This window comes from Oryx dammah, unplaced genomic scaffold (assembly GCF_014754425.2).
Source record: "Oryx dammah isolate SB20612 unplaced genomic scaffold, SCBI_Odam_1.1 HiC_scaffold_2, whole genome shotgun sequence".
NCBI lineage: Eukaryota > Metazoa > Chordata > Mammalia > Artiodactyla > Bovidae > Oryx > Oryx dammah.
This window is the reverse complement of record NW_024070186.1, coordinates 44,692,899-44,716,360: the sequence shown is the minus strand read 5'-3', so window position 1 is coordinate 44,716,360 and position 23,462 is coordinate 44,692,899. Positions and strand designations below refer to the sequence as shown.

Genomic DNA, 23,462 nt, shown 5'->3' with positions numbered 1-23,462 from the left:
TTTTTGAGACTAGAACCTGATAACAAAGGACTCCTCTCCCAGGATAGCATCCTTTCCACTTTGCTCCTAGAATTTATGTAGACAGTGCAGCATGGAGCAGGCACCTCACCAAAGTTGTTGCCAAGAACTTTTTCCTATTTTCATTCCTAACATCAGCCCCCAATCCTTCGTGTCTCAGCTTATGAACTCCTTTCTGGACCAGGATTCAAGCGTGGTTAGACTTATGTGTGAGATCATTACAGATAGCTTTTAACTGATGGGATAATACCAAGTGATTGGGCATGGGTAAGAAAGATCATATCCCATACAACTCAACACAGTGCCATGTCCAATGAATGATGTCCACATGTGTGAGGGTGGGGAGGTACTGGTATTCTGACTTTGGTCTATCCAGTAGTCTTCTATTTCTAGAGATAAAAAGATCCAGTTGACAGTTGGGAGAAGGGGCTTCTCAGGCACTGATAATGTTAAGTTTCTCAGAGTCCTAGGCTACAGGACATGTTCAGCTGAAGAAAGTTCACTGAGTTGTACGCTTATGCTTTATGAAATTTTGGTATATGTATTTCAATATGTATTTACATTAAAAAATGTAAACAGGCATTTTTCAAGAGGTAGGAAAACCAATATTTGTATTTTAGATATTCCATTTTCATGTTTCACTAGGAAAAATAAGGATTTTGGACCCCTTCTGTGAAATATTACTCAGGTAATTAACTGAACTAGCCAACAGGACAGGAAAAGAGAACAGAAAAGCCTCAAGAACTGAACTGCTATCAGGGACTAGATCCCTGCTCCCAGAACTCTAAGTGAGTTAGAATTTTAGAAACAAGCCCACTGGATATGCAGAAGCCTCTTATTTCTATTCAGAAATGCACTTCTAAAGCTGGACAGCTGGCACAATAAGCTTAGTGAATAGTGGGTTCACAATTTCAATTTATTATCAAAATATTTCCATCATGACAAATCTGAAAAGACAGGAGATGCAGAGCTACATAAATGCAGTTGTGCCCTTTTATCATAGCCACCCTCAGAGAAGATTTCACTTTGAAAATCCTGCTTATAAACTACAACTCTTAGGTTAGTTATCTTTAAACCACAACTCTTATGTACCTCTAGCCAACTGTCCCGGGGCAGTTTTTAACCCAAAGTTTGTGCTTAAAGCTTTTCATCAATATGATTTATAAGTTTAAAAAGTCTCAAATTTTTATCTGTACATCACTTTACAGACCTTGTTGGTTCATTAACTATTTATCTTGGTCTGAAGCTTCAATATTCAATGGTTACTTATAATAACAATTATTTAGTCATAAATGTAGTTAACAATTAAATATAAAAATTATTATTTATACATTACTACAAATCTCTTAAAAAGACCAAGTTTTGAGAGAGAACAAGAAACTGCTTAGAAAATTGCAGGGAGCCTCAAGAATCTCATTAGCAGTGGAAACAGGTACAACAAAAAACAGTTTTAGACATTCATTTTAGCCCTAAGAGTGCTTAGAATACTCTCCGAATGAACAACTGATAACTAGTAAAATTAGATTAAAACCATGTTGAGTCCCAAGGCCCCAATATGTATAAGATTTCTTTGGAAGAGTTCTGAAGGAGTGTAAATGTTGCAAATCAAGGTAAAAATAGGTACACAGGCTTCATGTTTGTAACTCTTATGCTACTGCTGTACTTTTGGAGCCAAGTGAATTATTCTATCTTTTCTTTCTCCCTTTGATTAGAAATTCCGGTCCACATCGAGACAACATCAAATTGGCAGATCATATGGGAAACCGAAATGAATGGTAACATTTGGTCTAGAGATTAAGCATAATTTACACAGTGAGAATGAGTGATTTGATAGACCCCTCCTCCCTCCACACCTTTTCCAGAATAACCTAACTTCATTTTTATTGCCATGTTCTCACTCCTGTGAACTACCTCCATATAATCAGTGACGTCTCTGACCCCTTCTCTCTCGGAAAGAGTTCCCCATTTCTGTGATTTGGGCAAGCTTAGCCAAGGGCTGCACCACTTCTGAAGATTACCAAACCCGGCATTTCTTTTCTGGATTCATGTATGAATTCTTGCGACAATGGAAGGCTTCTGAAAACTGAGGAGAGTTCTGCAAAGTCCCAATAATCCTGGGAAACAAACAAAAATCACCATCAGCATTTGACACTCATGTCCATACCATGTAAGAGCTCTACAGAATTTATGTAGATCAACTAAGTGAGTTTGGAACTTTCAGTTTAAAAGGAAATTAAAACAAAACAAAACAAAACAAAACTGGTCGAATGAGCACACTCCTTTTCATTAACAGAATGTTTAAATAGAGAGATGGCAAACTACAGGGGTTAAGTGCACAGATTTTGAAGACAGACCACATGCTCTGAATCCCAGTTATGAGCTGTTTTTATTTAGCCTGTCTGTGCCTCAGTTTCCTTTTCTGTAAAATGCATATAATAATATTACCTGCATTTTAAGCTTGGTTTGAGGAGTTAATTTATAAATGCTCTATATATTTTGGTAGGATAAATGAATAATTCAAGTTTGGAAGTGCAGTTATTTTAAGAAGAATTTGGTCAAAGAATAAAATTATGATTTCTTAAAAAGCAGAGACATTACTTTGTCAACAAAGGTCCATCTAGTCAAGGCTATGGTTTTTCCAGTAGTCGTGTATGGATGTGAGAGTTGGACTATAAAGAAAGCTAACTGCCAAAGAATTGATGCTTTTGAACTGTGGTGTTGGAGAAGACTCTTGAGAATCCCTTGGACTGCAAGGAGATCTAAGCAGTCAATCCTAAAGGAGATCAGTCCTGGGTGTTCATTGGAAGGACTGATGCTGAAGCTGAAACTCCAATACTTTGGCCACCTGATGTGAATAACTGACTCATTGGAAAAGACCCTGATGTTGGGTAAGATTGAAGGCAGGAGGGGAAGGGGATGACAGAGGATGAGATGGTTGGATGGCATCACTGACTCAATGAACATGACTTTGAGTAAACTCCGGGAGTTGGCTATGGACAGGGAGGCCTGGCGTGCGGCAGTCCATGGGGTCACAGAGTTGGACATGACTGAGTGACTGAACTGAACTGAATATATCTTGAAAGGTATCACAGTGTAACTTTATGATAGACTTTAAATAGGTATCTGTTGATTTAATAGGGACAATAACAATTATTTTCCCTTCCCCCTCAAAGAACCCCATAGATATCAGAAACTGGATTTAGCCTGAGAAACTGGGAAGGGTTGGCAAAATGCCAATTTCCTCTTATCTGTGAACCGCAATAGGCAAAACAACACTGTCCAACCCACTATTGGCACCAAGCAGTATTTGAAGGACACGGGTCAGTACAGTGATGGAGAGGTGATGTTTTCCCATCAACCATGAACCAGCTCCTTCCCTTCTCTTTCCACTGGGACCATCCCACCTCAGCCACCTTGGGTTGGGGGCATGGGGTTAAGAGACCAGCAAACTGGAGTGGTCAGAAGACTATGAACATGTTCTAACTTGCTGAGATCTCCCTCCATGGGCAGATATACAAACTGCATGACTGTTGTTGTTTCGTTACTAAGTTGTGTCCGACTCTTTGAGACCTATGGATTGTAGCCCATCAGGCTCCTCTGTCCATGAGATTTCCCAGGCAAGAATACTGGAGTGGGTTGCCATTTCCTTTTTTGAACTGGATACATCCCAACATCTCTCTCCCCCTCTAACCCATTTTCCACACAGCAGTCAGGGTGATGTAAGTCAGAAAGAGAAAAACAAATATTGTAAAATAATGTATATATGTGGAATCTAGAAAAATGATACAGGTGAATCTATTTGCAAAGCAGAAATAGGGACACAGATGTAGAGAACAAACCTATGGACACCAGGCAGGAAAAGGAGGGGTCAAGTGAATTGGGAGACTAGGATTGACATATATACACTACTATGTATAAAACAGATGATTAATGAGAACCTACTGTATGACACTTAATGCTCTGTGGTGACCTAAATGGGAAGGAAATCCAAAAAAGAGGGGATATATGTATGACAGATTCACTTTGTTGTACAGCAGAAAATAATACAACATTGTAAATCAACTATACTGCAATAAAAATTTTTAAAGTATTTAAATCAGTAATTCTTTTACTTATAACCTTCTAGAGACTTGAAGAAAATCCAAACTCCTCTCCATCATCTCCAATGTCCTGATGGCTCCAGCCTACCTTCCAGCTTCCTCATTATCTGTTTCCCCTATTCCTCATTAGGCTCAAACTACATGGATCCACCTTCCATTATGCAAACTGGCTAAGCTCTTGCCCTTGTCTGGCACTGTCGTGCCTGCCGACCCCACTCCCTGCAAAGTTACTCCCCAATGACTATGCAGCTAACTCCCCATTGACTATGCGGCTAACTCCTCAACCCCCGCTTCAACACAGCATCTTAGAGGCCTTCTTGAATACTGTCCATGTGAGCCCCTCTCACCTGTACCAGCCCCATCACAGCACTTATCATGAAATGTGATCATTTTTTTTCCTTCTTTCCTTCCTGACATACTCTCGACACTGTAATCTCTATAAGGACAACATATGGAGTATACTTTGCTCCCTGACGCTCCACCACAGCTTAGCACAGTCCTCGTTTATTGCAGAACTCCAGAAATAACGAATGAGCCCATCACCTGGTCATGGTGATTACATGTAGAGAGTAACAGGATATTATGAAGAAAAACAAAACTCAGTGTTTTCGGTTTATTTGTTACAATGAACCAACAGGAGGGAAAAAAGAAAGCATTTCCTCCCCCTATTTCATTCCACATCGAATTTGTAAAAGTCCTACTTCCTAATGTGTAACCCATCACCATATCAGTTATTTCTCAAATTTTCCATTCAGGGAATATGTAAACTCTTTTGGTTGTATGTTTTTGAGGACTCCTAGAGCAATCTTGGGGCTACCCTGGTGGCTTAGACAGTAAAGAACCCGCCTGCAATTCAGGAGATGCAGAAGACACAGGTTTGATCTCTGGGTTGGGAAGATCCCCTGTAGGAAGGCATGGCAACCCACTCCAGTATTCTTGCCTGGAAAATCCCATGGACAGAGGAACCTGAGCCCATGGGGCTGCAAAGAGTCAGACACGACTGAGTGATCTGTCATGCATGAACTCAGAGCAGTATTAAAGATCAAAAGGAATCTTGCCAGCATGAAGCGGAGTAGGGGAGAGGGGTAGAGCAGAAGAATTTACATCTATCTGTTCACTGCTAAAGAGGAAGGTCTTCTCAAGCCTAAAGAGGGGCCCAGTCAGGTTGTGTGAATGACAAGGATGTGTCTGCCTCTCTGAGCAGAGTCCAGAGAGGATCCCTGATATGATGGTACATGGCTGTCAGTGAGGCTGAACATCAAGAGCAGTGGTTGCTGTCTAGCTTGACCATGACCAATGGAAGGAAATGGAGCCACTTGACTTCAGATAGGATGAGAGGACTGCAAGGATGCCAGCACCCATGGCAGGCCAGAGAAAGAGGTAATTCCCTTAATTCTAGGCTCATGAGATGCCTTTGGATTCCTGTAGGACCCTAAGAAGGAGTACACTGAAAATGACTGAAACTGAATTTCTCACCTCCTGGCTTAGGGTGGGAGCTTAGAGTTTGAATTAATTTGATTAATAATAATAATAATGTCCATGGTGTCATTTCTTACACTTGAAAGTTCATGAACAAATTTACTCGATACCTGGTTAAAGTGATCATACATATAACAATAAGAAGATTTCAGATTTCAAGGATGTATAGTAGTACTTAGTCTTTAAGGTTCTAGGCTCATAGACTCGGAGTTAGATAAAGGCTTTGGTTCATTTAATCTGATCCTCTTCCTTCATTAGAAACCCTAAGTGCTTGCTGAGGGACAGTATGCTGGTGGTCTGACTATTCCTCTAATGAAGAGCAAGCTCCCTGATGGATGGGGTCATGAGCATTTGAGCATCACTGGCTGGAAGAGCTGCTCTCTTTGCTCTTATTTTATTAATATTTTTTCAAGAGATAGCTATCTTAGATATCACCACATGGGGATAAGTACTTCAGTAAAAATGTCCAAACCCAAGACTTAATTCTACCTTTCTCTTAAAAATATTAAAGACATTTAAAGGAATATACCTCAAAACAAGAAAGCCCACAAAACACCACTGGGAGTTGGTATTGCAATGACACCCAAAGTAAGGAACACTCAGCCCTCCATTTCCATTCCAGTTCCTTTCTTTCCATCCAAAAACTTCAGACAGTCTGATTCTGAAAAATTAGGTCAACAATGTACCAGGGCTTTACTTACTTTCCTAGGACTCTGATTAATGCTTGGTTGTTTATAACATCAACTCTTTGGATGGATGACATAAACAATCTATTTCAAAAAGTAGATACATTATTGATTAACATAAATTTCTTCTCTAAGAATAGGATCATATTTCATAATTTTTTAATGCTATATGAAGACTATGCAATGTTTGTGTTTATAACAGGAGACAATAACATCTTTTATTATTTCCTAAAGTAATTTTCTTGAAAATTTTAGTTTATTCTATAAAATATATATTACTGCTATTTTATCATATTCCTACTGTTTATTACCTTGGCAAATAATCACTTGTACTGAAAATATCTAAGAGATGTGGAGTTGAACATCATGTAATCAAGAATGAACTTTATCTGCCACATATCTGACTACTCCTGCTTGAAATTAACTGTTTTTTTAATTACTAAATGAGCTTTTAACAATTTATGAGTTCTCTGAAAATCTTTTGCTACTTTTTTAAAACAGACAACAGGGCTACAAGGTTAACTAGCTTCATTCATGAATAAACTTTTCAAAATTTATCATTAACTAACGCTCATGATTCTTTTAAGGTAAGGTCACATTGGTCCACATTTGTTCCACTATAAATTCATCAAGAAATGAATGTGTGAATAGATTTGCAGGCATGGGCTAAAGATAAGTAAGTGCTAAAAGAAATTCTACAAGACCCACTAAAATCCACACCATGTATAAAATACCAGAAATGAATCCTACTATTTAAGGTAAATGGAGGAAACATCAGTATTTCAAAGAGGGTTTAGCTTAGGCATGCTAAATCATAGAATGTGCTGTGCTGTGGTTAGTCACTCAGTCGTGTCCGACTCTTTGCGACTCCTTGGACTATAGCCCATCAGGCTCCTCTGTCCATGGAGATTCTCCAGGCAAGAATACTGGAGTGGGTTGCCATGCCCTCCTCCAGGGGATCTTCCCAACCCAGGGGTTGAACCCAGGTCTCCCACATTGCAGGCAGATTCTTTACCATTTGAGCCACCAGGGAAGCCCGAGAATACTGGGGTGGGTAGCCTATCCCTTCTCCAGGGGATCTTCCCAACCCAGGGATTGAACCCAGGTTTCCCACATTACAGGCAGATTCTTTACCATCTGAGCCACCAGGGAAACCCGAGAATACTGGAGGTGGGTAGCCTATCCCTTCTCCAGGGGATCTTCCCAACCCAGGAAATAGAACTGGGGTCTCCTGCATTGCAGGTGGATTCTTTACCAGTTGAGCCACCAGGGAAGCCCAAATCATAGAACAATGAGGAACAAAATAGCCACATTACTTTAAAATGTCTATTCATTTTAAATATTCATTAGAAAGAATATTCTTTAAAAAAATATTAGATATTAAGCTGTGGTAAACATTTCTAGCATTAATAGTGGGGTAGGATCTACCCAAGAAAAAGAAATGCAAAAAAGCAAAATGGCTGCCTGAAGAGGCCTTACAAATAGCTGTGAAGAGAAGCGAAGTGAAAACAAAGGAGAAAAGGAAAAATATAACCATCTGAATGCAGAGTTCCAAAGAATAGCAAGGAGAGATAAGAAAGCCTTCCTCAGTGATCAGTGCAAAGAAATAGAGGAAAACAATAGAATGGGAAAGACTAGTGATCTCTTTAAGAAAATCAGAGATGCCAAGGGAACATTTTATGCAAAGATGGGCTCAAAGGACAGAAATGGTATGGACCTAAGAGAAGCAGAAGATATTAAGAAGAGGTGGCAAGAATACACAGAAGAACTGTACAAAAAGATCTTCACAACGCAGATAATCACAATGTATGATCAATCACCTAGAGCCAGACATCCTGGGATGTAAAGTCAAGTGGACCTTAGGAAGCATCACTAAGAACAAAGCTAGTGGAGGTGATGGAATTCCAGTTGAGCTATTTCAAATCCTAAAAGATGATGCTGTGAAAGTGTTGCACTCAATATGCCAGCAAATTTGGAAAACTCAGCAGTAGCCACAGGACTGGAAAAGGTCAGTTTTCATTCCAATCCCAAAGAAAGGCAATGCCAAAGAATGCTCAAACTACCACACAATTGCACTCATCTCACATGCTAGCAAAGTAATACTCAAAATTCTCCAAGCAAGGCTTCAGCAATACATGAACCTTGAACTTCCTGATGTTCAAGCTGGTTTTAGAAAAGGCAGAGGAACCAGAGATCAAATTGCCAACATCTGCTGGATCATTGAAAAATCAAGACAGTTCCAGAAAAACATCTATTTCTGCTTTATTGACTATGTCAAAGCCTTTGACTATGTGGATCACAATAAACTGTGGAAAATTCTGAAAGAGATGGGAATACCAGACCACCTAACCTGTCTCTTGAGAAACCTGTATGCAGATCAGGAAGCAGCAGTTAGAACTGGACATGGAACAACAGACTGGTTCCAAATCAGGCAAGGAGTACGTCAAGGCTGTATATTGTCACCCTGCTTATTTAACTTATATGCAGAGTACCTCATGAGAAATGCTGGGCTGGAAGAAACACAAGCTGGAATCAAGATTGCCGGGAAAAATATCAATAACCTTAGATATGCAGATGATACCACCCTTGTAAGAACTAAAGAGCCTCTTGATGAAAGTGAAAGAAGAGAATGAAAAAGTTGGCTTAAAGCTCAACATTCAGAAAACTAAGACCATGGCATGTGGTCCCATCACTTCATGGCAAATAGATGGGGAAACAGTGTCAGAGTTTATTCTTTGGGGCTTCAAATCACTGCAGATGGTAATTGCAGCCATGAAATTAAAAGACACTTGCTCCTTGGAAGGAAAGTTATGACCAACCTATATAGCATATTAAAAAGCAGAGACATTACTTTGCCAACAAAGGTCCATCTAGTCAAGGTTATGGTTGTTCCAGTAGTCATGTATGGATGTGAGAGGTGGACTATAAAGAAAGCTGAGTGCCAAAGAATTGATGCTTTTGAACTGTGGTGTTGGAGGAGAATCTTGAGAGTCCTTTGGACTGCAAGGAGATCAGTCCTGGTTGTTCACTGGAAGGACTGATGCTGAAGCTGAAACTCCAATACTTTAGCCACCTGATGCAAAGAGCTGACTCAGTTGTAAAGACCCTGATGCTGGGAAAGATTGAGGGCAGGAGGAGAAGGGGACAACAGAAGATGAGATGGTTGGATGGCATCACTGACTCAATGGACATGAGTTTGGGTAAACTCTGGGAGTTGGTGATGGACAAGGAAGCCTGGCATGCTGCAGTCCATGGGGTCACAAAGAGTTGGACACGACTGAGTGACTGAGCTACTACTACTAAGTGAAAGTGAAAGTGAAAGTGAAGTCGCTCAGTTGTGTCCGACTCTTTGCAACCCCATGGATTGTAACCTATCAGGCTCCTCTGTCCGTAGGATTTTCCAGGCAATAGCACTGGAGTGGATTGCTATTTCCTTCTCCAGTGGATCTTCCCGACCCAGGGATCGAACCCAGGTCTCCTACATTGTAGACAGATGCTTTACCGTCTGAGCCACCAGGGAAGTCACACCAGGATCTATAAAATATACTTTATTCTGTTTGAAGGATGATCTCAAGCAATCTAAGTATCTAGATTAGCACCCATACTATTTAGGAAGCAGACATGGGTATCATTTTTGTCTATTTGGATTTACTTTAAAAAATGATCAGACCCTTATATCTTATACAGAAATATTATATCTGAATACACTTAGAAACATATTTATAGATTGTATAATAAATAGTATCATAGCAACCATTCCCTGAAGTGACTGTAAAGAGCTAACAAAAACTAGGTTTCAAAATGCAGTCATTTAAATTTCTAGAATATCAGGAGGAAAAGTTTTTACTTTAAATACTAAATGTTAAAGTACATAAGACTTTAGTTAGGAGGAATAAAATAATTATAGCCTAAACCTAGTGTTGTGTGAGCTTCCCAGGTGGCTCAGTGGTAAAGAATCCACCTTTAATGCAAGAGATGCAGATTCGATCCGTGGGTTGGGTAGATCACCTAGCGTATGAAATGGCAACTGGCTCCAGTATTCTTGCCTGGAAAATCCCATAGATATAGGATTCTGGCGGGCTACAGTCCATGGGTTGCAATGACTCAAACACAACAAAGCAACTGAGCGCGTGCACGCGCGCACACACACACACACACACACACACACACACACACACACACACAATGTGGTTCTATAGATTCAACTTTATAGCAACTATACTTGGCCTTATACTTTTGATAGTGTAGCTATTTAAGCATAAAGTTACAAAATCTCCCTTCATTTTAGGAATATTTCTACAGAAACCACTATGCACACTTTTTCAATAGCAACTCAGTGTCTATTAGTTTTTAAGATTCTTTTAAAAAAGTGTATTTTACTTTGTACAGCCAGGAAGCAGCCTGTTTCCAAAACTAAATGTGACCTCAACCTTTTGCCAAGGAAATCCCTTTACCTCCAGAGAAAATAATAATTTTCCTGGAAAAAAGATTAGCATTCCATTTACCCTTTTATAAAAAATCAACACATACTTCTCTTATTATGAATGAAAAATAGTCAAAGAGGCATCTTTTGGGCCAGAACAAAGAAATTAAAAGTTACAAATAATTTTGCATATTTATAACAAAATACTATTTTCAGTTTAAAATTGGAGGTGGAAAAAAATTCCTTGTTTACCTATATGATCACTTACTGGTGATAAGTCACTGACATTTTGAACTATGCAGACATAAGAAATGAGAAAACAAACCCCCAAAACCCTTGACTGTCAGCTAATAGGGAATGTCTGCAAAATCCATATGCTTTATTCAGAGGAACTCTTATTCTGTTCACATTTCTCTCACATAAAAGTAATTCAGGTACTAATTTTCAAGCACATATATGCAATAGAGATTTTATATACATTAACATTAAACCCCCAAGCAACTGTCATTATAATTTACTTCTCATTTTATATATCAAGAAATTGAGACCCAGAGGTTAAGAAACAGCTCATAAATGGCAGAGCCCTGAATGGAACTCAGCATTTTTCTTAATTCAAGGCTTGCATTCATTTTCTACCATAACCTGTAGGATGTTTTTTGAGCCAACAGGAATGGAGAAGTGGGATGGCTGAAGGCAGGCAATTTCATAATAAGAAAAAAAATACTAGGGAAGAGACAACAAGTAGAAAAATCCTAATAAAAAACCTTAACTGAAAAGTAAAAAAAATCACTATAATGGCTCTATAGTGTAGGAGTAACTCCACTTGTTACAGCCTCTGAGGCCTTCACTAACCTAATAAACAGTGAAACCGTAAGTATTACTCATAACAAAAATCTGCATCATCAAAAAAGAAAGCTGAGGTTTTCTTCGGGATACTGTGTTAATAAGTCAGGAAGTTGGAAATTTATTTTAAACACAGAAATTTTAATCCACTGGTTAAAATGAAAATAATACTCAAGAGACAAACATTAGCTGTCAAAAAATTAATATGCTACCCCTTGTTCTTTGAGGATGCTGTACATACAAAGTACTGGATTAAAATTATTTAAATTAACCTTGGCTTTTTTATGGATATATGCTTTGGTTCATGATGATATATAGGGCAGAGCTTTGACAGATTAGTTATGATCATTTGTGTGAGCTTATAAATACTCTGTTATCCCCAGATTGTTAGACCTTAACTTCTGAAGACTTCAGTAAGGAAAAAGACAACCTTAAAACATTAAGGCTATTGAATCACTGTTTTGCAGCAGGAATTAACATGGTGTTGTAAGTCATTTATACTCGACGTATGATACAGGATGCTCGGGGCTGGTGCACTGGGATGACCCAGAGGGATGGCATGGGGAGGGAGGTGGGAGGGGGGTTCAGGATGGGGAACATGTGTACACCCATGGCGGATTCATGTTGACATATGGCAAAACCAATACAATATTGTAAAGTAGTTAGCCTCCAATTAAAATCAATAAATTTATATTAAAAAAATAAAATAAAGAAACACACTCAGAGGAAAATCTATCAGATTTGTGGTTATCAGGGGGAGGGGAACTGGATGAAGGTAGTTGAAAGGTACAAACTTCTGGTTATAAAACAAATAAGTACTAGGGATGCGATACACAACATGACGGATAAAATTAATACTGCTGTATGTTACACATGACAGTTAAGAGAGTAAGACGGAAGAGTTCTCATTATAAAGAAAAAGTATTGTTTTGTTTAATTTTGTATCTATTTGAGATGACAGAAGTTCAATAAAGTTATTAATGTTATGGTAATCACTTCATGATGTATGCAATTTGAACCATTATGCTATACATCTGAAACTTATACTGTGCTGTATGTTAATTATATCTCAATAAAACTGGAAGTAAAATTTTAAAAATAAAAATGAAAAAAAAAAACCTAAAAATTACAAAACCATAATGAGAATTGGTCCAGGGATTATGCTGCTCATGGCTCAGACAGCAAAGGATCTGCCTGCAATGCAAGAGACTGGGGTTCGATCCCTGGGTTGGAAAGATCCCTTGGAGAAGAGAACGGCTACTCACTCCAGTATTCTTGCCTGGAGAATTCTATGAACAGAGGAGCCTGGCGGGCTGCAGTCTGTGGGGTTGCAAAGAGTTGGAGTGACTAAGCGACTAGCACTTCACTTTTTTATATAAAAAAGAACCTAATTTGTACATCCTAGCAAGGATAAATTTAGTTTGCACCAAACATAGAATAGGCATACAATAGTCAATTGTTGAACGAATGAATCTGAAAAAACTGTTAAGGCAAATATGAAATGGTGATGATGATACAAGAATAAGATGAGTAAATTCTTTAATTTTAAATATGCTTTTTTATTATTTCACAATTGAATGTGTATTTTTTTCAGGAGTGAATGATCTGGGTAGTATGTTTATGTTTGTTTTAGGAGAAGCTTTTAAAATTAGCCCATTAGTTTTCTTTTGTTCTCAAACTGTTTCCCAATAAGCCTACAGAAATTTTAATTTGTTTTTCACACATTCATGCCTGAGAGGTGCTGCTGCTGATCAGTAAGTCGGTGATGAAGAGTTTAGTACCTGAGGAAAGGGTGGGAATTAAGAACTCAGCCCTAAAACTGACACACAGGGATTTACAATTTAACATTCAAATGACAGTTGGTTGATCTTTCAATCTGGTGTTCTCTTAGGTTTTCTGAATTGGGAACGACTTTGCTGCTGCTGCTGCTAAGTCGCTTTAGTCGTGTCCGACTCTGTGCGATCCCATAGATGGCAGCCCACCAGGCTCCCCCATCCCTGGGATTCTTCAGGCAAGAACCCTGGAGTGGGTTGCCATTTCCTTCTCCAATGCAAGAAAGTGAAAAGTGAAAGTGAAGTCATTCAGTCGTGTCCGACTCTTTGCGACCCCGTGGACTGCAGCCTACCAGGCTCCTTCGTCCATGGGATTTTCCAGGCAAGAGTACTGGAGTGGGGTGCCATTGCTTTCTCCAGGGAAGGACTTTAGATACCTTATAATTCAACCTTCTACTCTGCAGAGTAGAATTTTCCTCCAGCATCCCTGCCAGGCTGTTCTCTGACCTCTGCTTCATCATACTCTTTCCTGGAGTTTTGGGAACAACTTTACTCCAAGTTGGGACCTTTTAATTACTAGAAAATTTTCCTGTGTTGAATGGAAATCTTTTTGGAACAGCTACTCACTGGTTCTAGGCCTTTGCCTTTTGTAGCCTCTTAAAAATGTCTCTGCTAGCTTTAAATAGAGCCGCTATTCTGAGGTGACATCTTTGTTGGAATTCATGAACAACTGGGCCTAGGTCATATACAGTCTGAGGATAAGAGCAGTCAAGGCTATGCTTATGTAAACATGACATTTATCTTGATGTGTCTGGTTAATTCTTTCTGAGACCCTCAAAAAACAAAAGGAAAAAAAAAAAAAGAAAGGAAAAAGAAAAGCACTGGATTTCCAAATTGTACAGAATCAGAGTCAAAAACAACCCTCCAGATCTGAAATCATGGAGCCAATATTGGAGTACTTTGACATTACTGATACCCACACACCTGAAATTGCCTGGACTGTGTACGTCTGTTTTAATGGAGTTGAGTGCATACTCCGTCCTGTAGGTTCCACACCACACCTAGGGATAGAAATAGACAAAGGAAAGCAGTGTGCTCAGGTTGCATCAAGGATTATTTGTTTGGGCAGTTTGGAAGAAAAGCAAACTTCCTATTGAAAAAATTAAATAGAAATTCTGCATTCCACAACCAATTACTCTTCAAATAATGTTTAATAATAGGCAACCAGAAACATAATTATCATTAATATGGTCTGACAGACTATTACACACAATTAAAGTCAGTCAATCAAATGCTCTGCCACAACTGATTAAAACAAGAAGACTCAGTATGTAATATCTAACTTAGTATGAAATTATAACTCAAAATGATTTTCATATCTATCAATCAAGAAAGATAACAATACCTGGGCAAAATTCAGGAAGAACAGTTGTCTGTGATTTAGGTCAAGTCCAGGAAGTAATTTTTCTTCACCATGCTTTTTAACATAGTTTTGATAGGCCTAGGCAGTTAATGAAATAGAAACATGATGTTTATAGTTTCTAAATTTATACATAAACCTCTTTGAAGATCATGTGACCAAGTAATTAATATCAGAATCACCATAATAATACATTTAGTTATGGCAACCTTCAAGTATTTAATGGATTAGAAAGAAATCTAGAATTTATTTACAAATACTCTGAAAAGAATAAGATTAATGATTAACAGATGATAAAAGCCTAGCTAATGTCAGAAAATCAACAAATGTTAACTGAATGAAAGGATGGATTTACATAAGTGATGGAAAACTTATCTAAATGTTGTTCTATAGATGAGTAAGTCTAGCCAGTTGGAAGAAACAGTAGCCAAGAGAATCTGTAATTGCTATACTTGACTGGGTTATCACTCTCAGTAAAAAGAGATTCACAACAGTTTCATTTGAGAGATTCTTGAGAAAAGTTAAGGGAGTCTCCTGAGATTCCTTAGAGGTTTAGCACCATATGATTCTAAGAATCAGTTCAGTTCAGTTCAGTTCAGTACTCAGTCGTGTCCGACTCTTTGTGATCCCATGAATTGCAGCAAGCCAGGCCTCCCTGTCCATCACTATCTCCCGGAGTTCACTCAGACTCACGTCCATCCAGTCAGTGATGCCATCCAGCCATCTTATCCTTGGTCGTCCCCTTCTCCTCCTGCCCCCAATCCCTCCCAGCATCACAGTCTTTTCCAATGAGTCAACTCTTCGCATGAGGTGGCCAAAGTACTGGAGTTTCAGCTTTAGCATTATTCCTTCCAAAGAAACCCCAGGGCTGATCTCTTTCAGAATGGACTGGTTGGATCTCCTTGCAGTCCAAGGGATTCTCAAGAGTCTTCTCCAACACCACAGTTCAAAAGCATCAGTTCTTCGGCGCTCAGCCTTCTTCACAGTCCAACTCTCACATCCATACATGACTACTGGAAAAACCATAGCCTTGACTAGACGGACCTTAGTCGGCAAAGTTATGTCTCTGCTTTTCAATAAGCTATCTAGGTTGTCATAACTTTTCTTCCAAGGAGCAAGCATCTTTTAATTTCATGGCTGCAGTCACCATCTGCAGTGATTTTGGAGCCCAAAAAAATAAAGTCTGACACTGTTTCCACTGTTTCCCCATCTATTTGCCATGAAGTGATGGGACCAGATGCCATGATCATCGTTTTCTGAATGTTGAGCTTTAAGCCAACTTTTTCACTCTCCACTTTCATTTCCATCAAGAGACTTTTTAGTTCCTCTTCACTTTCTGCCATAAGGGTGGTGTCATCTGCATATCTAAGGTTATTAAGGATGAGCAATTATTAGGGCCCCTGAAGACAGGGCAAAATAAATTGAACCTCAGTCACCCCATGAAGAAGGAATTTAGATTACTGGAATGTCAGGAAATGTCCTTAATTCTTAAGGATTTATAGACACTATTGGAAAATATAGTTTTCTGCTACAAAATATACTTAAGAATGGGATGGACAACAAATTTCTGAGATGTCTTAGCTTTAACTGAATACAAAAAAGGTGATAATTAGATACACAGAAGATATATTTCATTTCTTCTTGCTTGTCATCACCATAGATTTTCTGCATCTCTAATGTGCAAAGCACCACAGTTCCAAAGCATCAATTCTTCAGCATTCAGCTTTCTTCACAGCCCAACTCTCACATCCATACATGACCACTGGAAAAACCATAGCCTTGACTAGACAGACCTTTGTTGGCAAAGTAATATCTCTGCTTTTTAATATGCTGTCTAGGTTGGTCATAACTTTCCTTCCAAGGAGTAAGTGTCTTTTAATTTCATGGCTGCAATCACCATCTGCAATGATTTTGGAGCCCCCCAAAATAAAGTCTGACACTGTTTCCACTGTTTCCCCATCTATTTCCCATGAAGTGATGGGACCAGATGCCATGATTTTAGTTTTCTGAATGTTGAACTTTAAGCCAACTTTTTCACTCTTCTCTTTCACTTTCATCAAGAGGCTTTTTAGTTCCTCTTCACTTTCTGCCATAAGGGTGGTGGCATCTGCATATCTGAGGTTATTGATATTTCTCCTGGCAATCTTGATTCCAGCTTGTGCTTCTTCCAGCCCAGCATTTCTCATGATGTACTCTGCATATGAGTTAAATAAGCAGGGTGACCGATTAAGGGCAGGAGGAGAAGCGGATGACAGAGGATGAGATGGCTGGATGGCATCACCAACTTGATACACTGAGTTTGGGTGAACTCTGGGAGTTGGTGATGGACAGGGAGGCCTGGCGTGCTGTGATTCATGGGGTCACAAAGAGTCAGACATGACTGAGCGACTGAACTGAACTGAACTTTACTGAATGTGCAAAGATGCCAGGGATATAGAAAAGACATGAACCTACTCCTCTGAGGGAGTTCACAATCTACCAGGAAGTATTACAAGTCAAGACTTCATATATAATAATATATTTGCACAACTGTAATTTGCTTCATTATTATAAACCTGTACTTGTTCTACATGAGGATCTCCATGGAAGTACCCTTAACCCAGACTTTGGCCAAATTTTTACAGCAGTGATTCTCAATCTGGTTGTGTATTAGAATCACCAAGGACTATTAAAAGGGTCAATGCCTTCCACTTCCAGGCAAGATGGAGTGACTGAGACTGAATTTATGCTTCCACTGAAACAATGAAATAATAGACAAAATATATTAAACAATGGTTTGCATGACGCTAGACATCAGGCAAAATCTGATCTCTAGGAGATGGTAAACAAAAGGAGCCCTATGACTGCCCTAGCTTATAACTTGAGCACTCCGGACCACAAAATAGAGCAGGAAACCCCAGTGGAGCCTGGCAGACTTCTTGATTGGGTGAGGAAAAGGCATTGAGAATTCAAGGACACCAAGGACAGGGTGAAGAGGAGAAAATGCAGAGAAAGAGATTCTCAGAAATCAAACATCCCCTCAATATTCAGCTGAGTACCTGAGTATACATGTGGGCAAACTATCCAAGGCTAGGGAAGGGGCTGCAGAAAAGGATTAGAGATAAAATGTCTGGTACTCACACAATACAAGAATAGAAGACCTCTAGGTTCACACAGTATACCTAACACAATGTAAAAGCAAGATCTAAAAGGATCTAGCCATTTATGAGGGATTTAACTGTACCCTAAGATAAAGCTCAAGAATATTAACAAGAGAACAAAAATTTTCTCCATCCAAAGATGCAAAATGTACAATGTCTGGCATCCAGTTAAAAAAAAAAAAAGATCAAATATTCAAACAAGCAGTAATCTACCATCCCCCAGGTCTTGGCTGAGATTCATTCTTTTGGAAAATTTTCAGCCAGATTTATCTCCCAAGCCTCACACTTTGATCATCCTGGGTCACTGCCAATTTACAGGCCTCACCAGTCACCTCTCCCACACTGTTCTGATAATTTCTTCTTCCTGACCCAACCACCAAGTCTCTTCTCCCCTCCAACCCAAACATCTCTGTGGTGAACAAATAACACTACATCTTCATCCGCTGCAATGAATATTCCATCCATCTTATGTCAGTAGACTGATTCTATCCTATGGACACCTGTCCCCTGTCCTCTCACATAACCTCTGCCTTTTTCTCCCACATTTGGGCTATCTCAGAGTTGGGAAAACAACCTAAAATCATATTCACTCCATATTTACTTCTAAGACCGTTATTCCCCCACTCTTTTTTGAAAAACTCTACTTTTTCTTGTGCATGTAGTATCCACTAGGCCATCTTTAATCCTGGTTCAAATCATCAAATAATGGCATCTTTTATGAAGGGTTTGAAGCTGGATCTCTAGCACCAAGAATAGTGCCCAAAACAGAGTGAAGGCCTCAGAAAGCCTAAATGAGATTTAAGGGATATTCCAACAATATACTCCTCTGCGTTTACAGTATGGACCATTACAAGGCCACATGCAGGAACCATATCACTTCAGTCCTTCACTTATCACTGTAATTGGACTGAGTTTATGTTATCATTCCCAAATACTGCTTCACCTGCCAAGAAACTGAGGGTCCTGTTCAGTACATCAACGAATGATTCTATAATAAATCTTTTTGTAAACTATCTTTTCTGAAAAACTATCTCAGAGATTATTTCTTAGAAAAATGTTGCCTCCTCTATGGAACTTGCATACCTCCTCAATTCTGTCATTATAATATTCTGTTTCCTTTTCTCCTTAGTTTCTTTGAAGCTTAGAGAATGGTATTCAGCTCAATCCTATCAACTGTATTGCCCCCTCTTATTAGCATATTTACAATCCCCTTTCTCCTTGTGTATTTTCAATTTTCTATTGTTACATGTATCTTTTGCAAAAAGCTTTAAAATGAGTGATTAAATGTGATCAATATGCACTCTAACCACTAAAATGGAAAGAAAATATTACTCACTCTGTATGCTTGGCCAATACCACCATTATCAGCAATGTTTTCTCCCAGTGTATTAATTCCATTGAGCTGTTAAAAAAAAACAACACACTTAAAGATCCTTAACTATGTTTGGATTATTAAGAAAGCATCAGTAATTCACTTAAGATTGAATACAACTTTTCAAGAGAATGCTGATGACATACATGCTCTCCATTTGCTAGGTCCCAGGAGAAGTTCCCATACTGGTACACCATGCACTGGGAGAGGTCTTTAAAATTATTTGCAGACTGTTGAGTCCACCAGTCAACGAGGTCTCCATCCTTGTTAAAATTTCTGCCTGGAATATATATTTATCTAAGTAAAATGAGAACTCATTACATCAAGAGCTGCAATAAGATATCTTTAATTCAAAGTGCAAGGACTGAAATACCAAGTATGCAAGAGAACATTAACCTGGACAGATGAGTAGATAAACTATTCTGCTTTCTCATCTAGGGTTGATAAAAACCAGACCATTGGGGCTCTCTTTGCTGATACGCCCTAATATTAATCCAGATTAATCCAATTTTACCCACTTGGTTGTTGATGTCTCAGCCAAGGCCACCAGATAGTTACTCCTGAAATCATGACTTGTTTCTGTTGGATGATTTTTGCCTGAACCAAGTCTGTTTACTTTGATGTTTTGAGATTTTTTTAAGAGGTCAGTATTTCACTATGGCATTCATTTCCTATGAATTCATTTCCATTTACTAACCCTTCATTAGTAATTGTGGACTCATAGTTTTGCCCTACTTCAAGCACAAACAAAAAGTCACCTTTAGTCTTGGAGCTTTCTTGTTGATCCTAACTACATTGATCTTTCTCCTTCTTGAGCTTCAGCAGCATTTATACACATTATATATTTGACACTTGATTTTGTCATCTTTTAAACAGTTATCTATGATGTAGTGAATAAGGTAAGGGCTATAAAGACAGACTACCTGAACCCATATCCTGGTTCCACCAACTCCCAGTTTTGTAACTTTGACCAAGTCTTATGAGTCTCTATATTTTTCTGTTTGAAAAATGGAAACAGTATTAATACCTACCTGTGAAGATTGCTATATAGTTCAATTGAGTTAACAGACCCTTAGTATATCCCTCCTGTCTCCTTTTCTTCCTCTGACTCTCTGAAGTTAGATTAAGGCTTAATTATTTTCTCTCTACTGTTCTTATTTTCTTCCCAATTGTGAACTGATCTTTGCTACAGCTTCAACTCCTACCTCTTTACATATCTCATGTCTTTACTTCTATTCCTCTCAAATTTCATTGAAACTCGAAATCTATGTTGCTATTTGGGGCAGCATGTAAACATTTAATTTCCTACTGTTTGCAAGGCTGTGAACTAGATAGTAGGTGTGAGATGCAGTCAAAAAAAAAAGTCTCTGACCACAGGAAGTTTAAAAGTCCTGGGGGCACCTTACTTTCTGAGCTTACGTCTAATTTTAAGACATGGACTCTGCCCTCTAAAATTCTGGAGAGATAAGACATAATCATGAAATAAGAACAAACATTATCATTGGTATTGACAAATATCAATGTCTTCTCAGTGTGGATATTGTTGTATTCTGTCAGAGTAAAAAGCACACGTTGCTAAACCTCACTATTAGAAAATTCTGATCTTCTAAAGCAACAATTTAAAAGGAACATTAAAAGTGCAGTGATGGTTAGGCTAATGATACAGTGATGAATAAATGTGTTTTATATTGATACATTATTATAACTCTTAATTAAGTTTACTAGGGTATATCTCAGGCAAATAAAAGCATCAGTTGCACTTTACCGTTGTCATCGAAGCCGTGGGTGATTTCATGTCCTATGACCATGCCAATGCCCCCATAGTTCAATGACTTAGGCTGCTGGGCACTGAAAAAGGGTGGCTGCAGAATGCCAGCTGGGAAGACTATAAGCAAAGAAGATGGTTAAAGATTGAGTGTAGTTTTCTTCTGTAATGACAGGCGTTGGATTGGCTGTTTGCCTGCTAAGCTGCTTTCCAGTATGTCGGTTTCACTTAATTGCATACAAAAATCTTCTGTGACAGAAACAAATGCAGGTCATCTATTGGTAAGATGCTGTTATTTCTTTATATTTTATTTTATTTATTTTGGGTGCACTGCCAAGGCAAGCAGGATCTTAGTTTCCCAACCAGGGATCGAACCCATGCTCCTTGTAGTGAAAAAGCAGATTCTTAACCTCTGGGCCACCAGGGAAGTCCCCAGGTCATTTATTGTTGATGACAGTAAAGAGTTTATCCCAGAGTGCACCATATATGTGATTTATAATCACAATTGACTGTATAACATCTGTTAAGATTGTTTTCATGCTATAAGGAATTTAGAGCAAGGGGAAATTATCATCTCATTCAGAAGATCTTTTCTCCACTGCAAATATTTGGAGAAATAGTTAATAACAGAAGTATTGTTTTTAACATGTCTAATAGTTTATACATCTACAATAGCTTAGTAAATAAGCAGAGACAATCAAAAGTACCCCCTAATCACATAACCTCTTTAAATTTTCATTAAAGCATGTGACTATTTATTTATGGTTGTTTAGTCCTTCATTTTTCATGTCTTTCTCAAAGCACTTCAAGTATTAGCTCTTTGAGAGCATAGGTTTGTTTGCACGTACATCTATTTGTTTATTTGTTTTTGAGTCCATTTGAATTTTTAACTATCTCTAGCACCCTAAATTGGATAGTGCCTGGAACATAACAGGTAATAAATCAATAACTGATGAAGAAATGAGTGAATTTCTTAGTGTCCTAAAAACTTATAAATAAATGAACTGTAATTTTTATATCTACCCTGAAATCTGTCTTAACTAGCTAATTTTCTATACTTAGACATTTCACACTGTTTAAATTTCATGTATCACACATCAAACTCCTCATTTCCCTTCTAAGCCATCTGACTTTTATTATTTCTGCTAATAGCATGTGAAGAGTCTCAATCACCCAAAGTGAACATTTTTCTGTTTATCTTTCATGTCTCCTTTCTTTTTACAAAGTCCTTACATGATCTAGTAAGGAAAAAATCAGGTCCTGTACCTTCTTTCCAGTAGCATTTCTTCTGTTTATCTCCTCCTATCAGTCCTATTGGCCACCTTCTGAATTCACACTCTCATTTCTTACCTGAAGAATTACTTAATTTCCTAATTGGCTTTCTTAGGTCTTCTTCCAGTCTCCCCAAATTTCAATCTATCCTAAATCTACTCTATCCTGCTTGCCAACTAAAGTGCCACTGTGGTCATTATCACTATCCTGCTAAAACACCTTGGATGGCTTATCATTGTTCCCTAACTAAAGACAGCACATTCTTCCTGGTCTTTGTCTCTATGGTGTTCTACTTCTCCACCTCCCCTATGCCCTCCCCTTCCTTCATAACATTCATAGTTTTGAGATTTTATCTTTCACATTGTAAAATTCTAGTATCCACTGAAGCATTATGTTCTGTAAGCAAAAATAAAAAATCATTAGTATCAACATCTACTACATGTAAAGGCTTGGGCTATTCCTGCATGGAACATCAAGAGCACAAAAGAAAGGCCCTTATTTTAAGAAATATAAGACCTAGTTAACACAGAGTAGCAAACATTGTTTTTTTGTCATTCAGCTGGGGTGAGTATGACCTTAACTTGTAAGTGTTTCAGGGATAAATACGAGCTATTTACAGAGGAGAATTTAAGATATACACTGGGCAATTTAAGTGCTCTTTAGATATTTAAAAAATATCTGGAAAGTTGTTTTAACAATCAAAATGACTAAGTTAAAAAAAACACACACACACAAAATTTTTGTCCTTGGAGAATTCTGATGAACATTATATGTCACATGTAGCTGCCTGAGCTATCAACAGTGCCAAGAAATTATTTTTAGCTTGAAATATAAAAATTATGTGCAGTACTTTATTAACTTAAAGTGAGGACTATCTCCCACACTATGTACTTTGATTAAAATCCATCCATTATATAAAATGCTCTTATGAAACATAATATTAAGACTAAACATTAACTATAAAGATCTTGCTGCTTTAATTATACCCTGATATACTTTTTCAGGCAAGTGATAAGATTTTTATGGCTCATATTAAATACTAGTATTCAAGTTCAACTTTGCAAATCATGATTTCTCCTTTTACTCTGTCAGCTAAATATTTATGAGGATTTTACTGATTAGTCTTATCATTGTTACTAGTAGACATCCCAACTGTTGATAATTACCAACTG

At 38.2% G+C, this 23,462-nt stretch overlaps 1 protein-coding gene across 6 annotated transcripts in view; it reads right to left on the bottom strand.

The window, feature by feature from the left end:
• Positions 1-916: 916 nt before the first annotated feature.
• The window catches only part of MME (membrane metalloendopeptidase), a 108,735-nt gene continuing 86,189 nt past the window's right edge, over positions 917-23,462 (bottom strand). For 5 of the 6 annotated variants that reach the window (XM_040247307.1, XM_040247300.1, XM_040247299.1 and 2 more), the window contains 6 exons: positions 21,019-21,138; positions 19,400-19,533; positions 19,218-19,283; positions 14,727-14,822; positions 14,306-14,382; positions 1,091-2,132 (listed from right to left, as the gene is read on the bottom strand). In XM_040247307.1, coding sequence (XP_040103241.1) covers positions 2,033-2,132; positions 14,306-14,382; positions 14,727-14,822; positions 19,218-19,283; positions 19,400-19,533; positions 21,019-21,138 — 593 coding nt within the window. In that variant the 3' untranslated portion in view covers positions 1,091-2,032. Of the gene's footprint in view, positions 2,133-14,305; positions 14,383-14,726; positions 14,823-19,217; positions 19,284-19,399; positions 19,534-21,018; positions 21,139-23,462 lie in introns of all 6 variants that reach the window. The other variant, XM_040247303.1, reaches the window with a different exon arrangement.